Source organism: Amborella trichopoda, chromosome 1, assembly GCF_054954075.1.
Source record: "Amborella trichopoda isolate Santa Cruz 75 chromosome 1, AtrichopodaSantaCruz75HAP2 v2.0, whole genome shotgun sequence".
In the NCBI taxonomy this organism is placed as follows: Eukaryota; Viridiplantae; Streptophyta; class Magnoliopsida; order Amborellales; family Amborellaceae; genus Amborella; species Amborella trichopoda.
In genome coordinates, this window is record NC_142336.1 from 1,988,279 (window position 1) to 2,015,991 (window position 27,713).

General features: G+C 37.0%; 1 protein-coding gene across 6 annotated transcripts; it reads left to right on the plus strand.

The window, feature by feature from the left end:
• Positions 1–2,155: 2,155 nt before the first annotated feature.
• GYRA (DNA GYRASE A) lies at positions 2,156–27,100 on the plus strand. 6 transcript variants are annotated; one of them, XR_016040109.1, is made up of 27 exons: positions 2,156–3,211; positions 3,934–4,003; positions 4,206–4,271; positions 6,254–6,355; positions 6,814–6,858; positions 7,559–7,657; positions 7,807–7,893; positions 9,386–9,456; positions 9,574–9,682; positions 9,842–9,904; positions 10,221–10,286; positions 10,440–10,528; positions 10,908–10,956; positions 12,305–12,391; positions 12,575–12,668; positions 15,821–15,891; positions 16,005–16,094; positions 17,725–17,850; positions 18,030–18,187; positions 20,758–20,822; positions 21,091–21,255; positions 21,347–21,448; positions 23,347–23,462; positions 23,727–23,847; positions 24,694–24,748; positions 24,942–25,041; positions 26,679–27,100. XR_016040109.1 is itself a non-coding variant. In XM_006829807.4 (27 exons), exons 1-27 carry the CDS (start codon positions 2,715–2,717, stop codon positions 26,788–26,790), a joined length of 2,892 nt encoding a protein of 963 aa, XP_006829870.3. In that variant the 5' UTR covers positions 2,156–2,714; the 3' UTR covers positions 26,791–27,100. The 6 variants fall into 6 exon arrangements, 3 of the variants coding, with proteins under 3 accessions (XP_006829870.3, XP_088701990.1, XP_020517571.1); XR_016040132.1 differs by having other exon boundaries at positions 24,942–25,006; XM_006829807.4 differs by having other exon boundaries at positions 20,758–20,839.
• Positions 27,101–27,713: the final 613 nt, after the last annotated feature.

Sequence of the window (27,713 nt, forward strand, 5' to 3'; positions counted from 1 at the left end):
TGCGCCTTCTTAATGGGTAATTTTTATTTTTGCCAACTAGATCATTATTCTTTGTGAAGGGATAAGGTCAATGATTGGTGGCAATTGTCCTTTTCTTTTCTTTTTTTAAAGTGAATTGGTGGCAATTATCTTTTTCTCTTTTACTTTTTTCTTTTAGTCCCTTGTTCTTTTGATAAATTGAGAGAATAATGGTTTTGTACACAATTATGTAGGAAAATTTATATTGGAGGGCCACGGCTCAAAATTAGCAAGAAATCACAATTCTAGCACCAAAAGACTTTAAAATCGAGGATGTTAACTTCGACTATGGATATGAAAAGAAAATGGATTTCAAGCTTTAGAAATAGTATATTTTATAATATTTGCACGGTCAATTATGGATATAACAAAAAAAATAGATTTCAAGTTCTAAAAATAATATATTTTATGATATTTACATGGTCTATTTTTAAGTATTTACAAAACTGTCACCACTTTTGGAGCTTCGAGTTTCATATAAAGGGGTGGGGAATAGATTTTCAAGTGGTAAGGTTTCTGGTGTTGAGATTGTAGTTTCCAACAGGATTTTAAAGTGTAGGTTTATTTTGAAGCCTCGGTCTTACAATATTATTAACGCAAACTGCAAATTTTATGTTTTGTGTTTGTCTATATAGAGACCATTTATGTTTTGTACGTGGAGGTCACAATTATTGTTCTTTTAAATTTTAAAATGGGTGGTCATTAAAAAAAAGGTATTTCTCGAATTTTGTGACTTATTTCAAGTCATACAATTTGATGTTTAATGAGTGGAATTGATTATGATCTTCGTGCACAAAAGATAAATGATCTCTTTATAGATATTTTTATTTGTTTTTGTTCAATTCGTTTATTTATTGCAGTTTAAGGTTGTAGACCTCAAACTCGTGCTTGGACTGTGACCTTCTCAATCTAGGGATGGTTAGAGGTTTTAGGACCCGAACCACTTGACTTCCACAATATTCAATCTAGGGACTGGTTAGAGGTTTTAGGACCCGAACCACTTGACTTCCACAATATTCACACAAGCTATGCGGTTCGATCTTGAACTTTAACCTAGTTTTTACATTTCAATAAAAAATAAAAAATAAAAAATGGTGAACTTTAAAACAACGGACAAAATTGGAAAACTAAAAAATGGTGAGTATGCAGCAATCTGAAGTACCGAACTGGTGGACTTTCCCGTAAACGTTTATAAATTTTGGGCCTTTGCAAAATTATAATAATTAAGTAAGTTACGGAAATAAATTTTCCTTGTTCTTTTTTAGAACTATAATTTTACAACTCAATAAATAGTGCAAACCCGATGACGGCAAAGAAAACTATTTTGGTGGAGAGAATATTTATTTAGGATAGATTCGTAGGATTGAGCTAAATGATGTCCAAATCGGGCTTGTTTTAAGTTTTGAAACTTGTTTTGTTTTTACTTTTAGTTTCTTGTTCTAGGTTTGGAACTTCGATCAAGTAAGAGCCATATCATTACCTTTAATGTAAATAAGTTGAGTCAAATAGTGGAAGTGGTGGCCTCTAAAGCTGCCTCTTCAACCAACATCAGAAGCTAAGAAGTCGTTGTGTCCCCAAATTAACTTCGCATGGGTTAAAAAATAACATAGCAGTTTATATTTAACAAACACAAGAAGTGCTACAACACCGGAAGCAAGTGAAATCCGTGGTTTTCAGTAATCAAACACGCCCTAAAGAAAATTAGTATGTGCTACAGAACTCGAAGGCTTTTAAAAAGTTATTTTCACATTATTATTGAGAGGCTTCCAAAGCTCTAAGTTAAATATAAATCCATGATAGATGCATTATTTAACATTTTAGATTTTGACATGATATCCATCCATTATTTAACATTTTAGATTTTTGACACTTCCAACTCATGGTCATGTGTCTGTCTAAGTGTTTTTTGAAATTAATTCAAACAATATAAATACAATATCAAACAGTTGATTTCATGTAAGTATTTTGATAACTCCCCTCCCTCCCTCCCTCAAAATACAATAAAAAATCTACCGCTTTTTTGCGTGAGGGAGTCAATGCACAATGCGGTCCCGCGGGAGCAGGCCATAGACGCTGGGGACGAATTCGGCCGGAAATTAAGTGAGTTCAAATGCGAGAGGCAAACCAAGTGTCGAACGCAGTATGTGGGCTCGCAAAGTAGCGCGCGAATAGAGGCTCTTTAGGGTTTTAAAACCAGCCTCTTTTTCTCTCTCAACTACCCACCGTACTCTAAAAAGTGCGAAATCTCTCTCTAAAACCAGTTTCTATGTATCTTCACGCTCAATGTCTTAAACCCCCTTCTCTCTCTCTAAAACCAGTGTCTGTGTCTTCACGCGCAGTATCTTAAACCCTCTCTCTACCTAAAACCAGTTTCTATCTATGTTCAGGCTCAGTGTCTTAATCGCTCTCTCTCTCTCTAAAACCAGTGTCTATGTTCACGCTCAGTGTCTTTAAACCTCTCTCTTTATCTCTCTCGCTCTTATTCTTGTTCTTATTTAGCAGTTTCTCTCTCTAGAAAAGAGTACCAGTCCACTCCAGTTTGTACTAAACCCAACCCCTCCATCTACAACCATTGTAACTGTACCCTGTCCTGAAATCCTCTCTCTCTCTCTCTTTAAGAGAGAGAATCACTGCACTCCACTGTGTCGTAAAACTCTCTCTCTCTTACCTGAAGAGCAATATAATTTCTCTCTGAAATGCTTCAATGGCAGGCCACTCAAGCCTGTAGAAAGACCACTTCTTTCCCCTCTTTGATGGCCTTCTCCTCTTCCCTTCGCCTCGCAACCAAAACCCTAGTTCGGTTCCACCATTCTTCTCTGCAACTCCATGGCTCCTTCACCTGTTTCCCGCACCTCCAAACCCCTAATTACAGGTTTTTCTCTGTCAAAAAGGAGGTCAGGCTTTTATCTGGTGTTTCGAGGGGGCCTGGTAAAGGCTCTGGTGTAGTCAGGGCAAAACGTAGAGATGGCGGAGATGAAGGAAAGGGAGAAAAGAAAGCCCTGGAAAATGATGATGCAGAGGGTGGAAATGGAGGGGTTATGGTTAAGGAGAAGGCTTTTGAGGCCAGGGTTGTGATGGCTGAGCTTCACAAGGAGGCCACCGAGTCTTACTTAGCTTATGCCTTGTCTGTGCTTGTTGGTCGTGCTTTGCCTGATGTTCGCGATGGATTGAAGCCGGTGCATCGTCGAATTATGTGAGCACAACGAACCCTCTTTCTCTTTCTACATTTCCTGGTCAGTGTGCTCTCGCTACATTCCCTCTCTCTGTGGCTTCTGTATCTTTTTTGCCTCTTGCCTGTGTGCTCTCTCTACGCTGGATCTCTCTTTCCCTCTCTCTATTTACCTTTGGCTGTCTGCTCTATCTCTCTACTCCCTCTTCTTGCTCTTTCTGAGCTACCGAATAGTGTAAACAGTGGAATCACCTCTCTCTGCATTGTACATCGCGTGAGAATAGTCCCTTTCTCTCTCTATTTATGTGTCCCTATAATAGAACTTCTATTTCTCTAACTGGGTTCCTCTTTCTCCCTCTACACTGTAAAAGCCCTAGAGAATAACTTCTCTCTAACGCATCTCTGTCTCTTTCTCTCTCCTTAATGTCGAGCCCCAGAAGTAGAAACTCTCTCCATCCTTAGTTGGATGTCTGTCTCTCTGTACACCATCATAATTTATTTGGAGTACTGCTGTCTCTCTGCATCCTATTTGTTGCTCTGATTTTTCATGTACAAAATCTCTCTGAATTATTTAAATGAGACATCCACGTAAAACATTTCTTGAAGAGCACGCAATTTGTGGGATGCCTTCCATATTGCTTTGCTGCAACCAATACGTAATATATATAAAGTTAAACCTTTTCTCGAAAAACAAAAAAGATAGAAAATTTGGCAAAAAACTAAATACAGAATCCTATTTAATGCAGATTTGCAATGCATGAATTGGGTTTTTCATCGCGAAAACCGTTCAAGAAATGTGCTAGAGTTGTTGGTGAGGTACGGTTGCTTCTATTGTAAGAATTTCTATATAAGTTTCCCCATATTGTACTTACAACTTCAGCTCTATTGTTTTGTATTTTCAGTAGCAATATGAGGAATTTGGTTCTTGGGCATTGTATATCATAAAACATAAATGCATTTCTATGTTCATGCCTTATCTTATCTTCAATATTTCGAATATATGTTTCCTTTTTCGCAGGTGTTGGGAAAATTCCACCCACATGGAGATACTGCTGTCTATGACTCATTGGTCCGGATGGCCCAGGTAAATCATAGATGATTTCACAGTTTGGTTCTCGTAATTAGATACCCATCCTTTTGGTTTCATCAAAGAAACATGTACATATTTACCAAAACAAAAACAAGAGTAAAGAAACTTGTACGTTAGAGTGAATGCACCTTTTAAGATACCGTACTATTTCGCATTCAGTTTGGCAGTGTGCATGGAAAGAAGTGTTTGAATTTATTAACTGTTGGAAGTATTAGGTTTCCTTTTTGTTCTCGAGAAGAATGATAATACAAAACTTCTCCTTATCTGATCAAAGAATGTCTTTAACTTTTGAGGATTCGGGCATTTGTCTAATGCAATTGGTTTTCTTTGACTACATTGTATTTTGATTCATGTAATACTGTTGGTTATTTAGTTTTTTCTTTTGGGGTAAAAAAAATATTAGCAGAGTCATGATTAAACCTTTGCTAAATATTAACAGTTACAGGATACAATAAAATGGTGTTAGAGAGTGCAATGCATAATGTTTTCTCTAAAAACATATGTTTTATGTAATTGCCCTCGTTGTATTTGTGCATATAAATCTTATATCGAATAGATAATATACTTCATGGGAGTGAAATGAAGATTTTCATCTTTTGCAAAAACCTAACCATGAGTATTTCTTGAGTCACAATGTTGAGGATGTAATTCAAGCATCCCAACAACCAACCAGGGAAAAACAAAAATAGGAAAGAAGTGGAAGACAGACGTTAAAACTTCCTGTTGTAAAGAACATCATTCCGCCAGATTCAGATCGAAAAGACCTTTCATTTTTAGAATCATCAGTTTAGAAACTCATAATCAATTTTTTTTTTTTTTTTTTTGAAAATTATTCATCTGGTGATACTAAGGTGATTCCCAAAATCTCAGATCAGACAAATCCTCCTAATGGAGTTTCACCCGAGGGAGCAAGTGTCCAATTGGCTCCTGTGGTTGTCTGTTACATTCTCTATTTTTCAAATATACTACATGTCTACTTCGCTGTAGCATTTAAGGTTTATTGATACGTTATGATATTCTATTCAAATATGGTTCCTCTCTGAATTTAGTTAGATGGCTATCCCGAAGCTTATGCACTCTTGAGGTTGTTTCTCTAAGTCTTGATATTATATGATGGCTGGAGGAGTACTATTTGTCCCTTGAGGCTTAATCTTGGGGCATATGTTGAGACTTTAGTATGTTGTCTTCTGTGAAGTTGTTTCATTGCAAACTCTACACTGTGCAGTTTATGGAACTTGAATGCTCTTAGGAGAGTGTGGGTTTTTGGGACATGCTACGAGCATGAAATCCCGTGTTCAAACTTTCATTGTGCTTTTAGTTTTCATTTATAGTTGTTAAAAACGTCACACTACCGTCATTATTTTGTCTGCTCTTTCTTTGGCCTCTTGGTTATTGGTGGGGCCATGACTTGTTCCATATTAAGGTACCTTGATTGTTTTTGGTTTCCTGCTCGTAAAGTATTAAGTGATAAGATTGTTTTCCTTGTCAATACTCAGTACTTTTCAATGGATGATTTTTTTTCTTCATTTTGATCTCAAAAACACTGAATACATTGCTCTTGTTTTTGTTAAAATATACTTATTAAGTTATTCTTTCCGTCCAATGTTTTAAAAAACGGTCCCCCTAGCGCCTAGGCGGCCTGGACCAAAAATCCGCCTGCCTAGACCCAGGCAGCCCTACAAGGGCAGATGTACCTGGGCGGGCGCCCAGGCGGGCTAGACGGGCGCCCAGGCGGGCTAGGTGGGTGCCCAAGCGGGCTAGGCGTTTCTCATTTTTTTAAAACTACGGGGTGCTGGGCGCCAGGCAGGCCGCCTAACGTTTTTTGAAGCCTTGTTTCCCTCTTCAAAGAAAGAACAAAGTTCTTCATTCTGTCTTCATATTTTTAAATTATTTTAACAATTTATTACCTAGTCTAGAAGTCATAATGATGTGTGAATTTTGCATTTGAGCTGCTGATACTGTTTTGTGACTTTTAGGACTTCTCAATGCGTTGCCCACTTATTCAAGGGCATGGGAACTTTGGGTCTATTGATGCTGATCCACCTGCTGCAATGAGATATACAGAATGCAGACTGGAAGTAGGTTTGAGCTTGTGCTTAGTTTGGCCTATCTCCCTGTTTAATAATCTCTATTTGCAATTCTGTCTGTTTAATCAGCTGTGTCCTCCCAGTTTGTGAATTTGAATGAAAGCTTATGTTGGAATTATTTTTTAATTTGTATTTTTAATTACTGTTGGAAATGTGGATTTCTTGCTGTTGTTATTCTGGACATCTGATCTGCACGGAATTGGTTTTAATTCTTCTGACAAATGTTTCATCGACTATAGAAACTAGCTGCAATTTTTGTCTATATGGAAAGGGCTATCTACACCCTTATCATTGATTCCTTGGTGCTGATTCCAACTGATCTACAAACTTCTGCTAAATATGTCATTTGTGTCACTTTCTGTTCTTCACATTTTCCTTTTTTTGTTTCTTGATTATTGGTCGATGAATCATCTTGAAGGTACTCATTTGTTTAACTTGAAAACTTTCAGGCACTCACAGAAGCTATGTTTCTGTCAGATCTCGAACAAAACACGGTAAACATGGTCTTTCTCATGCTCATTATGGCATGGTGTCTCTCAAGGCTGTTTTTTACATTCTCTTATGTGTTAGTTGTTACAAATTGTTAACCAACTGAAAAAACAAAAAATAGTTATTTCTGGATCTAAACTTCAATGACCCGTATGAGCTTTACAAATTTTTTTTTTGATGCGTGCTTCGAAGTGTTTATTTCCTAGTGCTCGATCTTGAGAATATTTAATTTTCTTCCATTGCTAACATTGCAATGTTCAGTTAGTGGGATAGATAAAAGTAAATGCTTGGGTCGCAAAGCTAATGAAATTTAAATCTATTAAAAAAAAATTAAATCTCTATGAAATGTATTCACAATTTATGTCCTGCTTTTCATAATGAATATTTATTTTGTTTTTTTTTTTTTCTTGGAAACATGCCCATCATGAGTAATCTTTAACATAATGGCATTTTTGGCCACCTTTGGTTGATTTTGAGGAGAGTGTACTCATAAATTTCTTTAGCTCTTTGGGCTCATTCATCAGTTGGATTCATTGAGTTTTCCTCTATTTTCATTGGTAAACCATTACTTGAATTGGAATATGATTGATTCTCTTTGGATGTAAATACATATGTACTACTTATTTCTCAAAAAAAAAAGGTACTACTTTATGTCAATAGCACTATATTTTAAAACATCCTTGCTAATGTTTAATTTGGTTTCAGGTTAATTTCGTTCCTAACTTTGATGGGTCTCAGAAAGAGCCTTCGCTTCTGCCAGCTCGAGTTCCTAACCTTCTGTTGAATGGTTCTTCTGGGATTGCGGTGCGTCAAAGGTTTTTTGAGTTCTAGACGCACTTGCACTCAATTTCTTTATTGTCCATCCTAGTTTTTGAGTTTCATATGTTATGTTCTATGCGTGCAGAGAATGAAAACAATTATTCTTAATTTTGTGATATTTCCTGTTCTGTCAGGTTGGAATGGCAACCAATATCCCTCCTCACAATCTTGGTGAACTGGTAGATGCACTCTCTGTATTGCTTCATAATCCTGATGCTACAGTAAGACATGATATTTTCCATTCCTTAAAAGTTTTATTCTTCCCTGCTACCTTAGCGAAAAAATAAAATTTTTAATCTTGGGTGTTGTATATGTGTCTCGGTGCCCCTGTTTTTACTTACAGTAAATGGTTTTTGTATGTACCATTGAAACACTGGATATAAATCTGTGATGTTGTGTTTTCTTGAACCTAATAAGTTGCATGAGGTCATATGTTTTTGAAGTACCGCTACATTTTTTTTTTTTTGGAATACCATTTTCTTGCCATATTTGTGACTCAACTCTTATTCCAGAACCAATGATGCATAGTGTCAAAAGTTTACAGAATTGAACAGCTATTAATTGGGAAAATTTTCAAATCATACCTACGGTTTGTACTGTTCAAGATTTCATCATATCTTTTGGTCTAATTTGAAATTTCCCTGACTCTGTTTATCGAATCTCATATAACCGATCAAGGGGCACATCATTATGGGTTTTGAAAGGTATCAAATCCTATCTATGCTGAGATGTTAATTAGTTCAATTTTTAGGTGTGATTTAATAATTCCCTTTTTAAATTGAGCAAGCTGCATGCCCCTGTTACGCAGTTATAATGATGTAGGTTTCATCATGTGTTTAGTTCCAGGAAACAGTTCAAATGACCTGAATCCTTCAATATAAATTTTATACCGGGACAAGGTCTTCCTATTGTTCATAATAGAGTCTGAACTCTCTTGCAAATGTCAAAGTCTCTTGTGGTCATTGGTTTAGTTGGTTGAACAACACCATAAATGAAATTTGACTTTTGATGTGGAAAAATCTGCATTTTCATGTGTCAATTTTTTCCTCTAAAAGAGACCTGCTTTTCAATGTTTGCAGAAATTGCTTATTTATCTTCATGTGTGATGATTGCTTTTACTTTCCATCCTTGGGCTGTTTCTGGTCCGGTAACCTTTTTTTCTGATAGGTTTAGCACTGTAGCCTTGTTACACAGGACTTTTTTATTTTTTTATTTTTTATTTATATAAAAATAGCCGTGGAATGGTCTCTTTTTTAAGCATATTGTATTTTTTTGATCTGGGCATTTTTAACTCTTTAAAACACTTGTTCAAATGGGTAGATTACTATTCACCCCCGAAATTACAATTCCTAAATGTCTGAAGGGCTACTTGTTTCTCTCTGGAGTATGGCCCATGTTCTAGGCACATGCTGTTCGATTTACGAACCGGTTCGTCAAGGCTAAGAGTCGATTTTTATTTCATTAGACTAATATTACAGGGGCAAATGAGCTCAAGGCAACTGTGGGTCACGGTAGCGGGTGCCGCAATGTGATGTCTTGAGTTCCATTCGCACCAGTTTAAAGTCAATATTTAAATAAAAAATTACAAGTCAGGCTTGATATTCAATTGGACTGTAGTTTGTGTATCGGCTTCTTTCAATTTCTGATTGTCTTTTTTATGTTTAGTCACTCATGTATGGCCTACTAACTTTAAAACTTTGTCTTCTACACAAGCTCCAAGAATTATTGGAATACATGCCTGGACCTGACTTTCCAACTGGTGGTGAAATTATGGGAAATATTGGGTATGCGATTTGCATTCCTCATACTAGTTTTATTATGTCTTTCCCTTGGTTCACAAAATGGTACATCTGGATCAGAGTGCATCATTGTTTTCTGATTTGTAGCTTCTTCTCGTGAAGGATTTTAGATGCTTATCGAACTGGTCGTGGGCGTATAGTTGTCAGAGGAAAGACCGATGTGGAGGTGCTTGATGCAAAAGGCAAGCTCTCCGCTCTTGTAATTAGAGAGGTATTTACGTTTTGCATTTCTTTTCTTCTAGATATTTTTGTATACTTTCTTTGCTTCTTGTTTAATCACTCTATGTATCGCGCTCTCTCCTCCATCTCTCTAGATGCTACTGTCATTCCAATCAGATTTTCAAATGATCGTCTTTGTTACCACATGCAGATACCTTATCAAACCAACAAGGCTTCCTTAGTGGAGAAAATTGCTGAGCTTGTGGAAGACAAGGTTATGTATTATGTATTCCTTTTCGGTTTCTTCATTGCATACCAAATCATCTTATTGACAAACTTGTTCTGTACAACACGTTTGTTATTGTATGTGGATTAACCACGGGATGTGGTTGATTTTCTTTTGCTCTTTAATGTCCATGAAGGAAAACTTAAAACATGAAACTTACATAACAAAACAATGGACCCTTGTGACATCTTCAAACCATAATGGAATAGGAGTTATTTGAACCGGGGTTTATGTAGTTTCTCAGTCTTCCAATGTGCATATCTGAACGTGGCAAGGATGTTTTGTTTATTCTTTATTTTTGCAGAGCATAGAGGGTGTAAGTGATATTCGTGATGAGAGTGATCGATCTGGAATGCGGATAGTGATTGAGGTTTGCATGTCTTGTGCATTTATGGTGGTCTAGTTTTTTTGGGGGAAAATTTGATATGTTTGTGTTATTGTATACTGTAATCTATAAGAAGCTTATTGGATTGCCATAGTTCTCTCATTGTAATGGTTTTATCATTGGACATTTTGGTGGCAGTTAAAGAAGGGGTCTGATCCATCCATTGTTCTCAACAAGCTGTACAAACTAACTGTACTTCAGTCGAGCTTTAGCTGCAACATGGTGGGGTTAGTTGCATCTAAACCAAAATTTGAACTTGTGTTGATTTTGAATCTTAATGTGGTTACCTTTGCCATGCTATGGTAGTACAATAATAGAGTTTCTTTATTTACTTCTATGTTGAAAAGTTGGAAAGAATGATCATGTGGGAGGTTTTGAAAAGCCATTTACAGTTTCAATTATGATATTTTTTCCTATTTGCCTGTCCCTCTTTTCCTGCTGGTTGCACCACTTAATGATTATTCATCTTGACAAAGAGATATAGGTAGCTTGAGCTTGAGAAATTATTGTACGCTTGTGCACATGTTTTGATATTTCTTCGAATTTCTTTTAATTGATTCACTGAGAATGGTTTTTTATATTCCTGTTCCTTTATGATGTTTGCAGTATACTTGATGGGCAACCCAAATTGATGGGTTTGAAAGAGATGCTTCAGGTATTCCGTTCATTTTTGTGGTTGGAACTTTTAATTTTTTTTTTTCTATTTTGCTTTTGCTATTTATAGATTATAGATTATTGAGTGCTATTATAGATTATTGAGTGCTTCAGGTATTGCTTTTTTCTATTCATACCTAAAAGAATGTGTGCCAAGGATGCCAGGGAGTTCAACCATTGAGGCTATTTTCCCAATTAGTTAATTGATTGAGAAGTTTAGGGAAAAGAGAAAAGGCCTCCACATAGTCTTTATTGATTTAGAGAAAGCATATGATAAGGTACCTAGATAATTAATTTGGTGGGTGTTGGAAAAAAAAAGGAGTCTCCAGATTGACATGGTAAGTGAGATGTACGAGGGAGTGCAAACTAGTGTGAGGACAAGTAGTGGAGAGATGTGAATTTTTGTTGATGGCAGGCCTACATCACGGGTCAATGTTGATTCCATATCTCTTTTCCTTGGTCATAAACGAATTAATTAGCCATCTATAGGATGAGGTATTGTAGTGTATGTTGTTTGCGTATAGCATAGCTTTGATGGCTGGGACTGGAGACGGCGTCAATGCAAAGTTGAAACTTCGGAGGGATGCTCTTGAATCTAAGTGGCTGCATAGAATGTCAAAAACTTCATGATCTGGTCGTGTATTCTCAATTTGGGAGAAGCTAATGTAATTTGGCATGTGATGAATTCCTACATATTAAAACATAAGATTTTGTTTTTCTGATATTACTAATATGGTCAACATCATAAGATATAGAGGCTGTATATCCAATCCATTGTTTGCAGTATTATCAGCTGTATTTGGAATTGTATGGTCTCGCAAGTTACATGCTCTTGCAAGATACTTCATGAGTTCTATGTATAATTTCAAATGAACTTGTTTATATCTTTTTCCTAATATGCATTTCTCAATGATGGCCCCTTTTCCTAGATCTTCTTCATGTCAGGACAGGTTTGACACTGCTGTAGGTATCCTTCTTTTGTCAAACAATTTTGTCGATCCTTCATTTCAAAGTTGATTCATGAACACGGATCACCATGCACTTTTGAGTTTTGTTATGGAAGTAGGTCAGGATTTGGTTTTTGAGTTAGGGGTGGCTGGTATGCTTTTGTGGCCACCTTACCATGTGTTTGTCTGGACATCTGTCAGAATGGGCATGCAAGTTTTTGGTAGTTTTAACTAGATACAGAAAAATTTGAGTTCCTAATAGGCTTATAGTGTGCTCTAATATTCTGCAGTTTTTATACATGTCAAATGGTATATGCATAGATACTTGTTGAAAGTTTACCAATGATGTCATTTAGTGTTGATTTACTGACACCTGCTCTCTCTTTCCTTTTATAATATCAGGCCTTCTTAGATTTTAGATGCTCAGTTATTGAAAGGCGGGCAAGATTCAAGCTCAAACAAGCTCAAGAACGAGAACATATCATTGAGGTAGGTTGCAGAAAAAAAGTAAGACATTCGTAAATTGCACTCATATGAAATACTTTCATATTGAGAATTCATATGATGCCAATCTTTTCTTTTGAATATTTATTGGTTAAATCTAATATCCATTTATTTGTTGGCGTAAATCTAATATATGTTGATTGTTGATCGATGCTTTTATTTACTCAGGGTATTTTAGTGGGGCTCGATAATTTAGATGATGTCATTCATCTAATTAGGGAAAATTCAAGTCTTTCAATGGCCTCAGCTGCTTTGAAGAAAGGTCACCAATTCTCTTTCTTTTCGATGTTCTTCATAATGTTTTGCAGTGATTTGGTGATTCTTCTTATATTATCAAAGGGTTTTAGTTCATCATTAGCATTATATTGTGAATTTGGCACATTCATACTGCCATAAAGCCCTATTGTATGATGTCAGAGTTTTATTTTTGCCTAGAGAATGCTGTCTTATATGAATGACGGAGTACCAAGTACATTCTTTCTTCTTTTTTTCTTTTTTTTTTTTAAATTCCTGAATTCTGAACATTATTTTCTAAGTCTATTTCTTTTGAGAGTTAGTTTTTTTTGTCATTAACGAAAATTTTGTTATAGTGATAGGAAATTACCAGATAATTTTGGTCTCTAAGAGATGCTGTGATGGCATCTTGATGATTTGAGATACCCAACAAGGTAACAAGTGCATTCATAGATCACCTTCATTGGCTAGTAGTATATTGATAATCTCCGTTGCTTCTTTACGTATGTGATGGGAGAATGAGAACGAGACGAGAGGATCCAATGTCCTCTATCTCATAAGAAATCATAGTTAGATGCCAGAGAAAAGTGCTTCCCTTCCTTTGCCCACGATATAGTTCTAAGGGTATAGCTTTCTACCATGATCATGGTTCCCACGTGAGAACTGTCATTGCCCTTGGGTGGCAGTGGGATTTAGGTCATCTGTGGCTCAGGCTTACCCTAAATTAGCTCAAAGGTGACTGTCGTCCAATCCTCATGAAATAAGCCCCTTGGAAACCTGGTAATGTGCCCATACATTGATTTGGTCTTGAATCTTTTATTGTTGAGTCAATTCTACTCTAATTTGCCAGAAGATTATAAATTTTTTATTCCTTCCAAAATACTCCGCAAGCTAGCAGTTAAGCATGATTGTGACAATAATCATCCCCTTTTTGGGGGTATGGGTATGGAGGAGAACAAGTAGTCACAGAAGCAGGGGTCAAACCAAGACAGTTCAAAAAGCACTAGCACAAAGGGGACCACAACTCCCTTGCGAAACGACAATGAAGAAGGAGGTGGTCCACTGATTGTCTCCTGGCACATGATGCACATTATCAGGATTTGCATATTCCTACACTAGAGATGTTCAATAGTGAAGGTGTATTCCAGCAAGCAAGCCAGGCAAAGGCCAAGATTCTTGTAAGGATAGGATACACCAAACAAGCCATCTTTTAATGCACAAAATAATTATTGCAGAATTTTGAAATGATCATGTTACCATATGATGCATGGATACTTCAACGTGTGTGCAGTGGATGCTTTAGAAGCATATCTAGACCAAAATAAATAATGATTTTGTATGATTGCATTTGAGTCCACTATCTCGGCATTATTACACCATTATGAATTGATAAAACAAAAGTATAGAAAGATATCGGTACCTAATAAATAAGTGATATTAAGGTGTGGACCTCCATGTGGTATAATTTCTTAGTTTTAGAATTTTTATTCAAATTATTTGGATTTTTTTTTGGATTGCAGTACGAGGCCACGTGGAACCCAAATTGTGTTGCTTTTTATTACTGTGGTATTAGGTGAAATATTCTATTTCAATTACAAATATTGTTCTTCAACAAAATGCTTTAACAAAGACGAGTTTCAATGTGGTGGGGCACATAATTGTGGCATGCATTAAACTTTCAGAACATGTAGAATCTTGTGTTGACGAATTGAGGAAATAACATTGTTCCCCAAAGGTGGATGCCTTTGTGTATATAGATCTTGTAGATGGATTTTACACCAAAGCTAGTCACTCCCTACCTATATTGTTTAAAAGGCTTTATTTTTTCTTCCAATGCTCCTAATAATTGTTTCACGCTTAGATTTGTATGACAAGATGTATTTTAGTGGTTTATAATTTTTTTTTTCTATCAAGAATTGGTTTGTAATGTTTGATGTGATATATTGATGCTATATTTTGACCAATGATTTAAAAAACATATGGTTGGTACAAAATCACACCGTTTGACTCGGGAATCGGTCATCCTATTCTGGTTTTACATATATATAGGAAAAAGGCCGAGTCTAGAAGGGAACTGGCGGTTCTGCATAGTAAAATGATGATTCTCTATAGTAAAACGACGATCAGGACCGCTAATTTGATACAGACTGGTTTTTGGTTGGTTCGTTGCTTTTGTTGGTGCACTGTTTTTTCCACATTGTAAAATGGCGATCCGGACCGTCGATTCATCGATCTGGACCTGTTTTTGGGGGCTCGCTCCGGGTTTGAGATCTGTTTTGTAAATCACTAATTTCGACAATAAAAAAAGTTTAATGTTATATTTTTTTGGTACAAAAAAGACTGCACTTTCGATAACTTGGGTCAATAATCCAGGAAAATGGAGATATTAAGGAAGAAGTCGCACACAGAATTGGAGCTAGGTGGGCAAAGTGAAGATGTGCAACTAGAATTTTATGTGATCGCCATATACTAATGAAGCTGAAGGGCAAGTTCTATAAGACAGCGGTGAGACCAGCTTTGCTTTATGGGCTGGAATGTTGGGCGGACAAAAAACAATATACCCATAGGAGTGTAGCGTAGATGAGGATGTTGAAATGGATGAGTGGCAAGACAATAAGAGATAGAATTCGAAATGAATTCATTCGGGAGAATTTAGGTGTGGCACCAATAGGTGATAAGATGAGAGATAGTAGACTTAGGTGGCCTGACCATGAGTGGTGCCGACCAAGTACATCTGTTAGGAGGTGCGAGTTGGTTCAAGTGGAAGGACTGGAAAGGAAAAAGGGTAGTGCCCAAAATGATATGGTTGGAAGTAGTCCGAAAAGATATGGGGATTTATGGCCTCACTGAGGGAATGACTTTTAATAATGCAGAATGGCAGACCAAGATTCGTGTAGCCGACCCCAATTAATTGGAAAAAGGCTATGATGATGACGATGAATGTTATGTTTTATTTAACACTTCTTTGTTTGTATTTTAGTATGTATTTCTTCTTTTTTTCTTTTCTTCAATGAACGACTTGTTTCTATAGTATGGCTGTTGGAGTTAAACTATTTGTATTATTCATATGCATGTGCTCAGAATTTATTTGTCCCTTTTGTATGCTTTGTGTTTATATCTAGCTTGGTGCCATGAAAAATAATTAGGTTGAACTGATTTTAGTATATTCCTTTTTTGCAGCATATAACCTCTCGGATAAACAAGCTGAGGCTTTATTGGACATAACCTTGAGAAAACTTACTTCTCTTGAGGTTTTTTGTTATTGAAGTGTGATATTTGGTTTCGTTTCTTGACAACTATAGATCTGGTTTCTATTTGTTTTGTGCAAGTATGACACAAACTGTGTTGTCTTAATATGATGCAGAGGAAAAAGTTTGTGGAAGAAGGTGAGTCTTTGAAGGAACAGATTTCTAAGCTGAATGAACTCTTGTCAAGCAAAAAACTTGTATATCAGGTGAATGTCATGTATTTTTCCTTTTAAAATGCTTTTCAATGTCTTGTTAGCTTTTAAAACTCACATGACATTGTACTCCAGCAATGTCTTGTGAGTTTTTAAACTGTTCCTTCAGCGCTCCTTAATGGGTGAGGGAGTAAGCAGGGCATATTTGGTAATAAATGCTCTGTCCAAGCAAGGCGGAAAAGATCCCAAATATTATTTTACCAATTCTGTCCTCTGAATCCTTTTCTAATAGGGAAAGTATATTACGAGCATTTACCTTTGGTACAAGGTGGTCACAATTAATTTTGACCATTGGATGTGAAATTGGGTGGCTGCATTTATTTTATTGACCAAACTCAAAAATCAAAAGAAAATTTATCGAACTTTGTGACACACCTAAGCTATCAGATTTCACATCGGACGGTTGTAAGTAATTGTGACCTCCTTAAACATAAGGTAAATGGTCTCATGGTATACAATCCCTTTCTAATATGGTATGTTTTGGTAAAATTGTCCAAAAAACTTTTGACTGGTTGCAACTTTGATGACTTATGCTGGAATTCCATGCTCTGATTTGTCATTTGCCCATTTCTTAATGTTATATATTTCTTATTTTAACTTTGTCAATGTATTTTTCCTATTTTTACTTTTTAATTTTTAAACCACCCACCATTCATAAAAACCTTCATAAGTTGACTTATGTTAGTCACCACTGACTCCCTTTTGCCTAGTCATATAAACACAGCTAAGTCTTTCTGCTTCATGTTTTGACTTAGCGGGCTAGTCTATTAGACATGACTTCTGCACATTATTTCTATGCTTCAACTATATTCTTTTTTTATTCCTCTTTGACTTTCTTTTGATAGGTTTTCTTTCTGTGACTTGTTACTTATGCCCCCTAGTGTTTGGGTTGTTTTCACTATTTTATATTTTCATATGATTTTCCTGTTTTTCGTTTTTAATTCTTATACCATGGCAAGTATTTTCTTTACTTTGCTTCTATACTTCACTTATATCAGATTTGTCCTTGTGCTGCTTTTTTTACTGCTTTCCCATAGCCGTCCTGTTACAAATGAAAGCAGGTGGGCATGAGCCAGAGGCTTCTGTATAACTATAATATATCTAATTGTGTGATGGCCTTTTGAGCATTTTATATTCTTTTGTACGAGAGATATCTTTTGTTATAACTATTTTGTGTCTTATTTTCTGATTGCTAGTGGTAGACATATATTCGGTACCTATCTAGAAAAGAAAAAAAAAAGAAAAAAGTTTGGTGCCCCTATGGTATGCATGCATTATGTTGGGAGATGTGGCTGATGTTGACAGTTGTCATTGACATTTTAATGGAATCACAATTAGGAACTTATAATATTCTTGTTAGCGTAAAATATTTCCATTTAATTATAGATGGTCTATTAGATGGCTTTCCTAATGAATTTGCTGCAGTTAGGGACATGAATTTTGTTTGTTTTGGTGTGTGCTTGCTCGTGGGTGTGTGGGCGGGCAGCATGCGCTGTGCACTTTTGTGTTTACAAAGACATCTATTGAATGTTGTCAATGTTATTTTTCTTTTGTGTTTGTTGTGTGCATATGCTTTTCTTCATTATATTTTTCTTGTGCTGGCTTGTCGTTTTTTTTACGCTAGATGATAGAACAAGAAGCTATTGAAGTAAAGAACAAATTCAGAACGCCAAGACGTTCATCACTGGAAGAAGGAGATGGCAGTCAACTGGAAGAAATTGATGTTATTCCTAATGAAGAAATGCTTCTGGTATGGAACTCATTGTATTTTTCATGAAATTGAATGCATTGATCTGAGTTTTAGTCTGGATCTATTATTTTTAAACTCAAGTGATCAGTAAACATAAGAAACCCCCATTGTCAGCAAAGGACCACTATTGCCACAATACTGCTGAACGTTTAATTTCCTCAATCTGTAACATCTTTTAGGTTTTCAGTGAGAAAGGCTATGTTAAACGGATGAGGCCCAACACTTTTAGTTTACAGAACCGTGGAACAATTGGAAAATCTGTTGGGAAAATGCGTGTAAATGATGCCTTGTCTGACTTCATTGTCTGCCATGCCCATGATCATGTTCTTTATTTCAGGTAAAACCTCTATTCCGTTGTACGTCAATTGTGTTATCTTTCCTTCAGAAACTTACAAACCATTTGAAATGTCATCCTCCTATGATATGCCATGGTTTTGGTTTTGTGCTGTTTCCTGTTTATGTTGTCAATGACTTTTTCTTAATTTGAAAATTTTTTTATTTTCTCAAGAACTGAATGCGTGTTTGGCATGGCTATTGTTGCGGTAGACTGGTAGTTACCTTGGTGAGCATCTTAGTGGGCATCATTATCCTCACTGGACAAAACAATGTTATTCTCAGTGTACAGCTCCTTTTTTTTCGAAGTTTATGACTTAATATCAAATCAAAGTTTGAATATGACAAGTGTTGGTTTCTAAAAGATAACAAACTAATTCACTTCGATTTTTTGCATTCAATTACTCAGCTCTGACATTTAAGGTTTGACGCAATATAAAATTTACCGGCGAACAACACTGGAAAAATTAACCGCATTTAGAGAGAGAATTAAAAATCGTGAAGGAAATCACAAGAAGAAAGAACAAAATGTGCGGATATGAGTATTCTGACACGGGTCACAAGCAAAGGAGAAGAAAAAACGCTCACAAATGACCCTCTCTCTCTCTCTCACTCTACACGATCTCAAAGATCAATTTTTTTGATTCATAAAATTCAATCCCTCTTTAAAATAACATGCATCCCTTTTAATAAAAGAATTCTCTTCGAAACCTCCTAAAAAGATGTACTCTTCCTACAAAAAAAGATAATTCCTATTTCCCTTAAAAAAATAGCTATTCTTTTTTTCTCATCCACTAAGTACTAACTTGCTAAATAAATTAACTTTTATCCCTTTACAATTCACGTGATTCGAAGGCCACCTCTACCCATACTTTACTATCTCACCTAAAGATAAAAAATGTAGAGATAAACCTTGTATTCCTCAACTAATAAAGAGATACGCATCTCTAAAGCTAAAATTGGTTACCTCCTATTTTCCTAAAAAAAAAAACCATGCACAAGATCGGATCTGAAAAAGACTTATACTTCTACGCACTTACCTAAAATAAATAGACTTTATCAAACTAACCTAAAAATCCTATTAAATCCTATTTCTGAAAATTAACTTTATAAAACAAAAATAGAAATTCTACCCAACCTCTAAAAGTTAAATTAACAAAAATATATTTAAATTTTTGTAACAACCAAATTTTGATCCGCATCATTCTCCTTTGGTTGGAGAAAACTCAATCTTGAGTTTTAAAATGCGATAAAATCAAAATTTCCTCACATCCTTCTTCAATTCGAACATTACAAGCATGATCCTGTGACTTGTGGGTTACTGCCCTAAACAAACCATAATGATTGTACTTAGAAACTGAGAAACCCTTGAGGAAAGGCTCATTATATGCTGACTTTTCAGCCCCATAAACTTGCTGAAATTGATCAAACTGAACCTCAGGGCACACCACGTATGCATCTTTTTCTCCATCTTCGATCTCTGGAATTATGGAATCTAAACCCTCCTCATGAGCCACCGAAGCAGACATTAACCCAGTCTCCTGAACGTCTTCCATAAATTTAGCCATTGAGAGTAAATTTGCACCCTCCCCTGGTTTAGGCTTAGGCGTAATTTTCTTTTTCATGGGAGCTAACACAATTTTATTACTATCTTTCCAAACAGTATATGTGTTCCTCCTCCCATCATGTATCGCTCTACGGTCATATTGCCACAATCTACCCAATAATAGATGACAAGCATCTATGGCAACCACATCACACCATACATCATCACAATATTTCTTTCCAATAGAAAAAGAAACATGGCATCTACTTTCCACTCGTACCTCATTGTCCTTTTTGAACCAAGTAAGCTTATATAGTTGGGGATGCTTTTTTGTGCCTAGCTTGAGCTTTGTGACCGCATCTTGTGAGATTACATTCTCACAACTTCCACTATCAATAATAAGCTTTTACACCTTGCCTCCAATGGTACAGATGGTGTGAAAAATATTAGTCCTCAACCAATCCTCGTGGGTTTCTTGCTTGGGTGTTAGTAGGCTCTTTCGAATAACTAAGGACTCTCCAACATCTCCATAGACAAGATCATCCTCATCTGGTTCCTCACGATAAACTGGATCACCATCATACCCATCAGCATCATCTAGGTTCTCATCCACTAGCATGAGTTGCTTGCTTTTATCAGGACTGCTGTTCGGCTTTCTACAGTCTCTAGCCTTGTGACCTGGCTCCCCGCACTTGAAACAACGGAGAGTTGAGCTGCGCCCTGAACTCTAGCACCTGGACCAGCAGTATTTGGGCGATTAATGGGTGGTAACCAAATTTTGATCTGCATCAAGGTCCCTTCAGTCTGTGTAGAGTGTGGTACTGTGATGCTACTCCATTGCTTTATGGAACATAATAATGGGTTTCAAACTGTTTGCAACCTGTTGTATTTAATGAGTACTTATCTCTCATATGGGATGGGTCATGGCAGCTTCTGACTCAAATTTTACAGTGGCTTAGAATATTTTCTGAGTATTGTGTCCTTAATAATGGTTGTGTACCATTAAATTTATCATATGGTTTTTGCAGTGATAAGGGAATTGTGTACTCTGCCCGTGCTTTTCGAATACCGGAGTGTACCAGGACTGCTGCAGGTACACCCCTGGTCCAGGTACTCTACTATATTGTCTCACTATCAAAATGTATTTGCACTTTGTAATACATGGTTTCCTAAACTTAAATCTCGCTTGATGTTTTCTTTCGTCGCATGTAAAGATTTTCTGCAGGGAAGAATGTGTCTACCCTACTACTAAAAAAAAAGGAAAATAATGTGATAGCGCCTTCATTAATATGCAATTGGTCTTATGCCATTTAGTTACTTGACACCTTATTTTCCCCTTTATTTTTCTTCTGTGTATGCAGATATTATCATTATCTGATGGTGAGAGAATAACATCTGTTATTCCGGTCAGTGAATTTGTGAAGGACCAATATCTAATAATGCTAACTGCAAAAGGGTTCATCAAGAAGATTTCTCTGGAGTTCTTCTCTGCGATAAGAATAACTGGGATTATAGCGATTCAGCTGGTTGTTCCCTTTTCCTCTTGTCAATTAGTTTTCAATTCAATGCCTAATTGAGCAGGTAGTTTTCATCAGTGTGTTTGATCTGATTTGGCAGGTTCCTGGTGATGAGCTGAAATGGGTCCGTCTCTGCTCAAATGATGACCTCATTGCAATGGCTTCTCAGAGTGGAATGGTTCTTTTAAGCTCTTGCGAAACTGTGAGTTGCAAATCCTTTATCGAGTCCTTATTTTATATTTGTTTAGTACAGTTTGGAACCACAAAGTAACAAAGTCAAAGAAGGTCTCTTAGAGAAAGTATGTGTTGAACCTATTACAACAAACTAGAATGCTGGGAGCTAGAATGATGGATACTCCTAACTTTGGACATGTTTATATTATTAAAGAATAAAATCATAATGTAATAAATTTAAAAATGAATTCTAGACACATGCGACTGCATGCCCTTGCATTTGTGACTATGCATAGCTAATATAACTAGATTTATTCTCTCTCTCTCTCTCTCTCTCTCTCTCTCTTTGGTGAGAAAGTTTAACATTTGTATTAAAAAGAGGGGATTGTGCAAATAATGGGCTCTGTAACTAGGAGCTATATACACCAAAAAATGGCTACGCACAAACTAGGAAGCTTTCTGCAAAACCTCCGAGGGGTGTGGCAATAGAACAGTGCGTGGGGAGGTGGGGGTCCAAGAGTCCCTAAAGTGATTAAAACCTCTGCTAAAGTGGGAGATTTATCGAACATGTCTGCCAGGGACCAAGGACAAGTTGCAGAACCAGTGGCCGAAGATATCACGTTGCTGGAATGACTTTCGATGGTCAAGGCTGGGCTTCAAGGATGGTCGAAAAGTTCGAGGCTTCTAGGAGCGCTAGGGCCTCAGCAGTTTGGTAGTCTGAGTGGTCGATATGCTTAAAAAAGGAGGCCAGAATGGGGCCTTCATGGTCCCTAAAGAGGCCACCAATGCCAGCAGGTCTGGGGTTGCCAAGGGAGCAACCATCTCAATTGAGTCTTAGGAGTCCTGGTTCGGGTGGTCCCCACAGAGATATGCGAGAGATACTGGAATGGGTGAGGATGAGCATGGCTAGCCAGTCTGAGTGGAATGCCGATGGAGGGAATCCTTTGAATCACTTGTGATTTGAGGCCCCAAAGATGACCGCAGTGATTAAAGCCCCTGCTACAGTGCGAGATTTCATCGAACATGTGTGCCAGGGACCAAGGACAAGTTGCAGAACCAGAGGCTGAGGATATCACGTTGCTGGAATGACTTTCGATGGTCAAGGCTGGGCTCCATGGCTGGTCGAAAAGTTTGAGGCCTTCTAGGAGGGCTAGGGCCTCAGCTGTTTGGGAGTCTTAGTGGTCGATATGCTTAAAAAAGGAGGCCAGAATGGAGCATTCATGGTCCCTAAAGAGGCCACCATTGCCAGCAGGTCCTGGGTTGCCAAGGGAGCAGCCATCAAAATTGAGTTTTAGGAAGCCTGGTTCGGGTGGTCCCCACAGAGATGCGCGAGAGATACGGGGATGGGTGAGGATGAGCATGACCAGCCAGTCTGAGTGGAAAGCCAATGGAGGAAATCCTTTGAATCGCCTGTGATTTGAGGCCCCAAAGATGATCGCTGTCTTGATCTTGTCAAATAAGGCTTCTGGAGATGAACTCTATGCTGTTATTCCTCAGGAACCTTCCATTAGTACAAATCCAACTTTCCTTTCCAATGCACATCCCCTCTTCCATCAAAGAAGGAAAAGTATGCCGTAAAGTAATGGATTATGGAAAACCATAGTTTATGGAAAACATATTCTTTGAGGTCAACGCTGGTGATGAAATGATGGGCAGTCATGTAGATGGTGGGTCCCTCGACAGGGTCATTTTCTGTTCTGATCCCCCTCTCTCACACTTCATCATTTTATCAAATAGTTATAAAAAATATGAGATGAACTATGGTTTCTGTAGCATATTGGAATTTAAACTCCCTGAGAAAGAATATTCATGACTGGCTACTTAAGTGTGTTATGGAGACAATTAAGGACATTGGCATGCCCTTCCAGCTGATAATATCGTGTATCTTTTGTGTTTTTGTTTTTTGGTTGTGGCATCCATTTCCAGCTTCGAGCAATAGGAAGAACTGCTAGGGGAGTGGTTTCCATGAGACTGAAGGATGGAGACCGAATGGCATCTATGGACATAATTCCAGCAGCCATGCAGAAAAACCTACAGAAAGAGTAAGAAACCCTAGAATTCCATGCAATTGGTTTAATTATCTAGTTCTACAAGTGTCTGTTTCTGTTGATTGGTAAAGATCTATACAATGGCTTGTTGATCCATTATATCGGTTGTTATTTTGTGCTTTCTACAGTTGCTCGTGATCAATTATTTTGGATTGCTGACCATTTGATGTGTGCTTTATGATTTCTTTTATCTACATGTTTTTCTTCCTTTTCTTTGGATGATTTCTATATGTATATCCGTCGTTGAATCATTTGCAGGGGTAAAGATCTGAGTGCTCCATGGCTGCTTTTTGTGACTGAGAGTGGATATGGCAAGCGTGTGCCTGTGAGCAGCTTTCGGATGACGAGGTTTAGGAGGAAGGGTGTGATAGGCTACAAGGTAATATCAGTCCTCTTTTCTGTGTTGGTTGCAAATAAGACATTCAAAAGCCCAAGTCAGATCGAATGAGCATTTTATGTGTATATGCTATATATACATGTGCATGTTCTTGTCAAAATAAACTGTAGAAATATTTATCTGCATGTCCTCTCTAATTTGATTTATATTATTCCACCTATTAACATACTGTGTTAGAATACACTGTATCAATAAAATTAATTCTGATAATGAATTATATCTTGGTTGGTGGTGTCTACACAAAATAATATGAGATTATTTTATGGGCAGTTATACATATAAATTTATCTTTTGGAAAGCTGTTTTTATGTTATTAATAATAATTTGTTGAAAATCTCATGTACTTAGCCTAAAATAATTAAAAAAATAATTGAAATCACTGAAAAGTCAGATAACTAAGTAATACTATATATAATACAAGGTGTGTATCAAATAGTCAACAAAATAGTATTATGTGAAGTATATTAATTCCAAATAAAATAGCCTATTTTTTATAAGATTAACCGTCATCCAAGCAGGCCCCAATTAAGCTCATTTGTATGAGTGTGCCCCTTTTTTGGGCTTCTTAAACAATCTCTGTATGTGTGTGTGTCTATCGATCTATCTAAAACCATGCACGTGAGTTTCTGTTCATGTGATTCACAATTGACAATGTGGCAGCTTCCTCCCGATGATGGTTCTTCCGCCCACCCGAGGGTGCGGGCCTATCTCTCTCTTTCTCTCTCTCTCACTTGCCGGCTCGCTTTCTCTCTTTCCACCAATGCCCATGTGTGTTTTGATTACATATTTCACAATTCACTATGTGGCTTCTTTTTCTTCTCCTTGCAGCTTCCTCCCAATGATGGTCTGGCTGCTGTATTTGCTGTTGGATTTTCGTTGTCAGGTAAAATATATTTCCATGTATAGGTATCATAACCGTCTATAGATATGCGAAGTCTTTGTGTGTGTTTTGGAACTCAATCTTTGATTGCATTTTATGGAACTAAGCCTTAATATTTTGTTTCCTCTCCCTAAATATCCTTAGAATCTCTTCATAAAATTGGTTTACTAAAAAGTTTACTTGTTTGTTGTCATAGCTGATGGTGAAAGTGATGAACAAGTAGTTTTGGTTAGCCAAAGTGGAACTGTCAACAGAATCAAGGTTCGTGATATTTCCATACAGTCACGCAGCGCGATGTAAGTTTGATGCCTAAATACAATTCCGTCGTGTTGCTTTTTCTCAGTTTCCTATTTATTTCTTTTGATGAATGATGGACAAGATCTTTTTCTCAAGTTTTTTCCCTTGTTCTTTGGTAAATGAATCATCAACATGGAAATAAGGTAAGGGGGAATAGATGCAGTGATCCATTGCATTAGTTATGTGCAAGGTTTTAAGAAACGGATCTTTGATCTGGATCACGCATCTGGATTTCCAATCCGGCGGTATGGTGATCTGGTTTATCGAACCTAACATTAAAAAGTTCAAAAAAGTTAAAAAAAATAAAAAATACAAAGTGGGGGCTGATGCTCATCGTTTTTATTGCAGAACCGCCCTCTTATGTTAGAGGACCAAAAAAAGAATAAAAAGGAATATATAAAATGGGGCTGTTGCTTACAGGTTTCTCTGAAAGAACCAAGCTATCTATCAAAAAACCGGTTCACATTGGCGAAACCTGCCATAGCAGGAAGTGTTAGTATTTTAGTATAATAAAATGCTATAGTATATTTCAAAAATAAAATGCTATAGTATATTTCAAAATAATATATACCTACTGGTGTTGTTTATGTTTTCAATAAACAGAAAGAGAAAGTAGTAGATTTTAGTTCCACATTGAAAAGCGGTGTTGATATAGGACCACTCTCATGCTTTATGTTCATGGAACAAATGAGAGGGTGTGGGCACTTATATAGAGCTCGCGAAACATGCGACACGCACGTGTATGTGGGAGGGTGAGGGCGTTTGATGCTACACTTTGCACTTTTTACACTCGCATCGGCACATGAGGCGCCCCTTGCCCAAGCACGTGTGAGGGTCGGGCTCAAGACTCACCCCATTTTTGCGTGACGTGACCCAAACTGAAAAGGTGCATCGGATGGCAATGTGCATGCGTGTGTGCGGTCCAACGGCTATGGAGCTAGCCGTTGAGATTGAAGGGGCATGCGCATAGCGGTTGTTGGGCTATCAATGGTTGGTAACCTGTGGATTGTGACTGTTGGAACTCAAAGTGATTGTTCACATTAACAGTCCCTTCTAAGTGTCTCTACATTACCTGTGGATTGAAGGGCATTTTTACTACCAACTTTTTACCTTTCTACTACCAACTTTTTACCTTTCTACTGTGAACACTTTTTTCTCCTCTCTCTCTCTCTCTCTCTCTCTCTCTATTTAGGCAACTCTAGTGATTAGAAGGCTTGGAAATTTAGTGCAAAATTAGGCGAATACTTACTGTGGCTTTCTGTTTCAAGATATCCCAAGGACCGACTTGCTTGGGTTATCTTTGTCCATGCTTATTTGCACTAACGGGGCAAATTATAGGCTTGAGAGAGCATCTAGCATTTTATTTAATTGTTTTCTTTACATTTTTTAGCACTATATACTCCAGCCCCGGCTTCACCCATTTTCTTTCGAACTGTTCACTGTTCACCCCTCAACAACTGCCGATCTGGATCAGCCTGTTGCGATTGGCATTTTTTAAAAATCTTAGTTGTCACAGAGTGAGAGAGAGGGTCATTCTATCATTGAGATTTAGAGAGACTCACTCTTATCATTGAGATTTTGAGAGTCTCATTCTATCTTTCATATTGAGATTTTTGTTGCGATCTTAAATCTACAGGGGAGTTATTCTCATGAGATTGGAGTTTGCCGGAAAGATAATGTCGGCATCCCTAATGTCTGCTACAGAGGCGGATGATAGTTCTGAATCTGAAGAACAATCTGTGGCATAGAAAGCATAAAAAATGGCGATGAGAGAAAGAGGACTTAGAAAGGTGGAATTTATTGGTCCCAATTGGGAAGCACGGCTGAAGGGAATATAATTTTTCTACTATTTTGTTTTTATGTTTGTGTTTTTTGTGAGGGCAGACATTCATAGGTGTAACTTAAGTTCTAGGAGCAAGGCTAGATCATTTGAGATTGGGACTATATTGGCTGTGTTGTTAATTCTGCACATTGTATGTGCAATTTTGGAATTTCTGATGTATAAAATATACAAATATAAGCACGTAACATATAATGCCAATTGGGTAGGGACTCAAATGGTTTGTGATTTTTTTTTTGATAGGGAAATTTATTAAAATGCTCCGAAGGGATGAATTCTTGAATATTTTGCCCATTTTTTATTTAATTTTAAGAAACCCATTGAAACCAGTATTATGAAGTTCAGAATGGTCACTAAATTGATGAGTAGTATAGTATGGTTCATTCAAAATTTGTTTGATCACTAGTTGAATTGGGATTTGAAAAAAAAAAAAATGTTAGTTAAAAAATATAAAATATAAGATAAATACCCAATTATGTTAAACAGGCCAGAATCATCCATTACTTTTGATTGGTTTTTAATCTAATGCTGTTTTTGCTAGACCGAGATGAGGTGATTTGATCCGCAATGATCAAAACATACATCATGAGTTGAGGGTTAGAAAAGTGATGAACGTTTTTAAGTAGTTGATGAGTAGAGTAGGGAGAGGCTATTTGGTTGAGAGAGAATAATTGGTGTTTAGAGAGAGGGAGAGAGAAAGCCTATTTGGTGTTTAGGGAGCTTATTTTGATGTTTTTGGGTGGGCGGGTGAGGCGGGGGGGGAGAATTGAAGTAAAATATTTCTTCAACCATGAAACACTTAAATGAGCGACTAATTGTCTAAACTTTAAA

Coding starts and splice junctions, on each gene's coding strand:
- GYRA (XM_006829807.4), top strand. CDS start 2,715: ATGCTTCAATGGCAGGCCACTCAAGCCTGTAGAAAGACCACTTCTTTC. Junction 6,356..6,813: donor ATACAGAATGCAGACTGGAA/GTAGGTTTGAGC, acceptor GAAAACTTTCAG/GCACTCACAGAAGCTATGTT. Junction 6,859..7,558: donor CAGATCTCGAACAAAACACG/GTAAACATGGTC, acceptor ATTTGGTTTCAG/GTTAATTTCGTTCCTAACTT.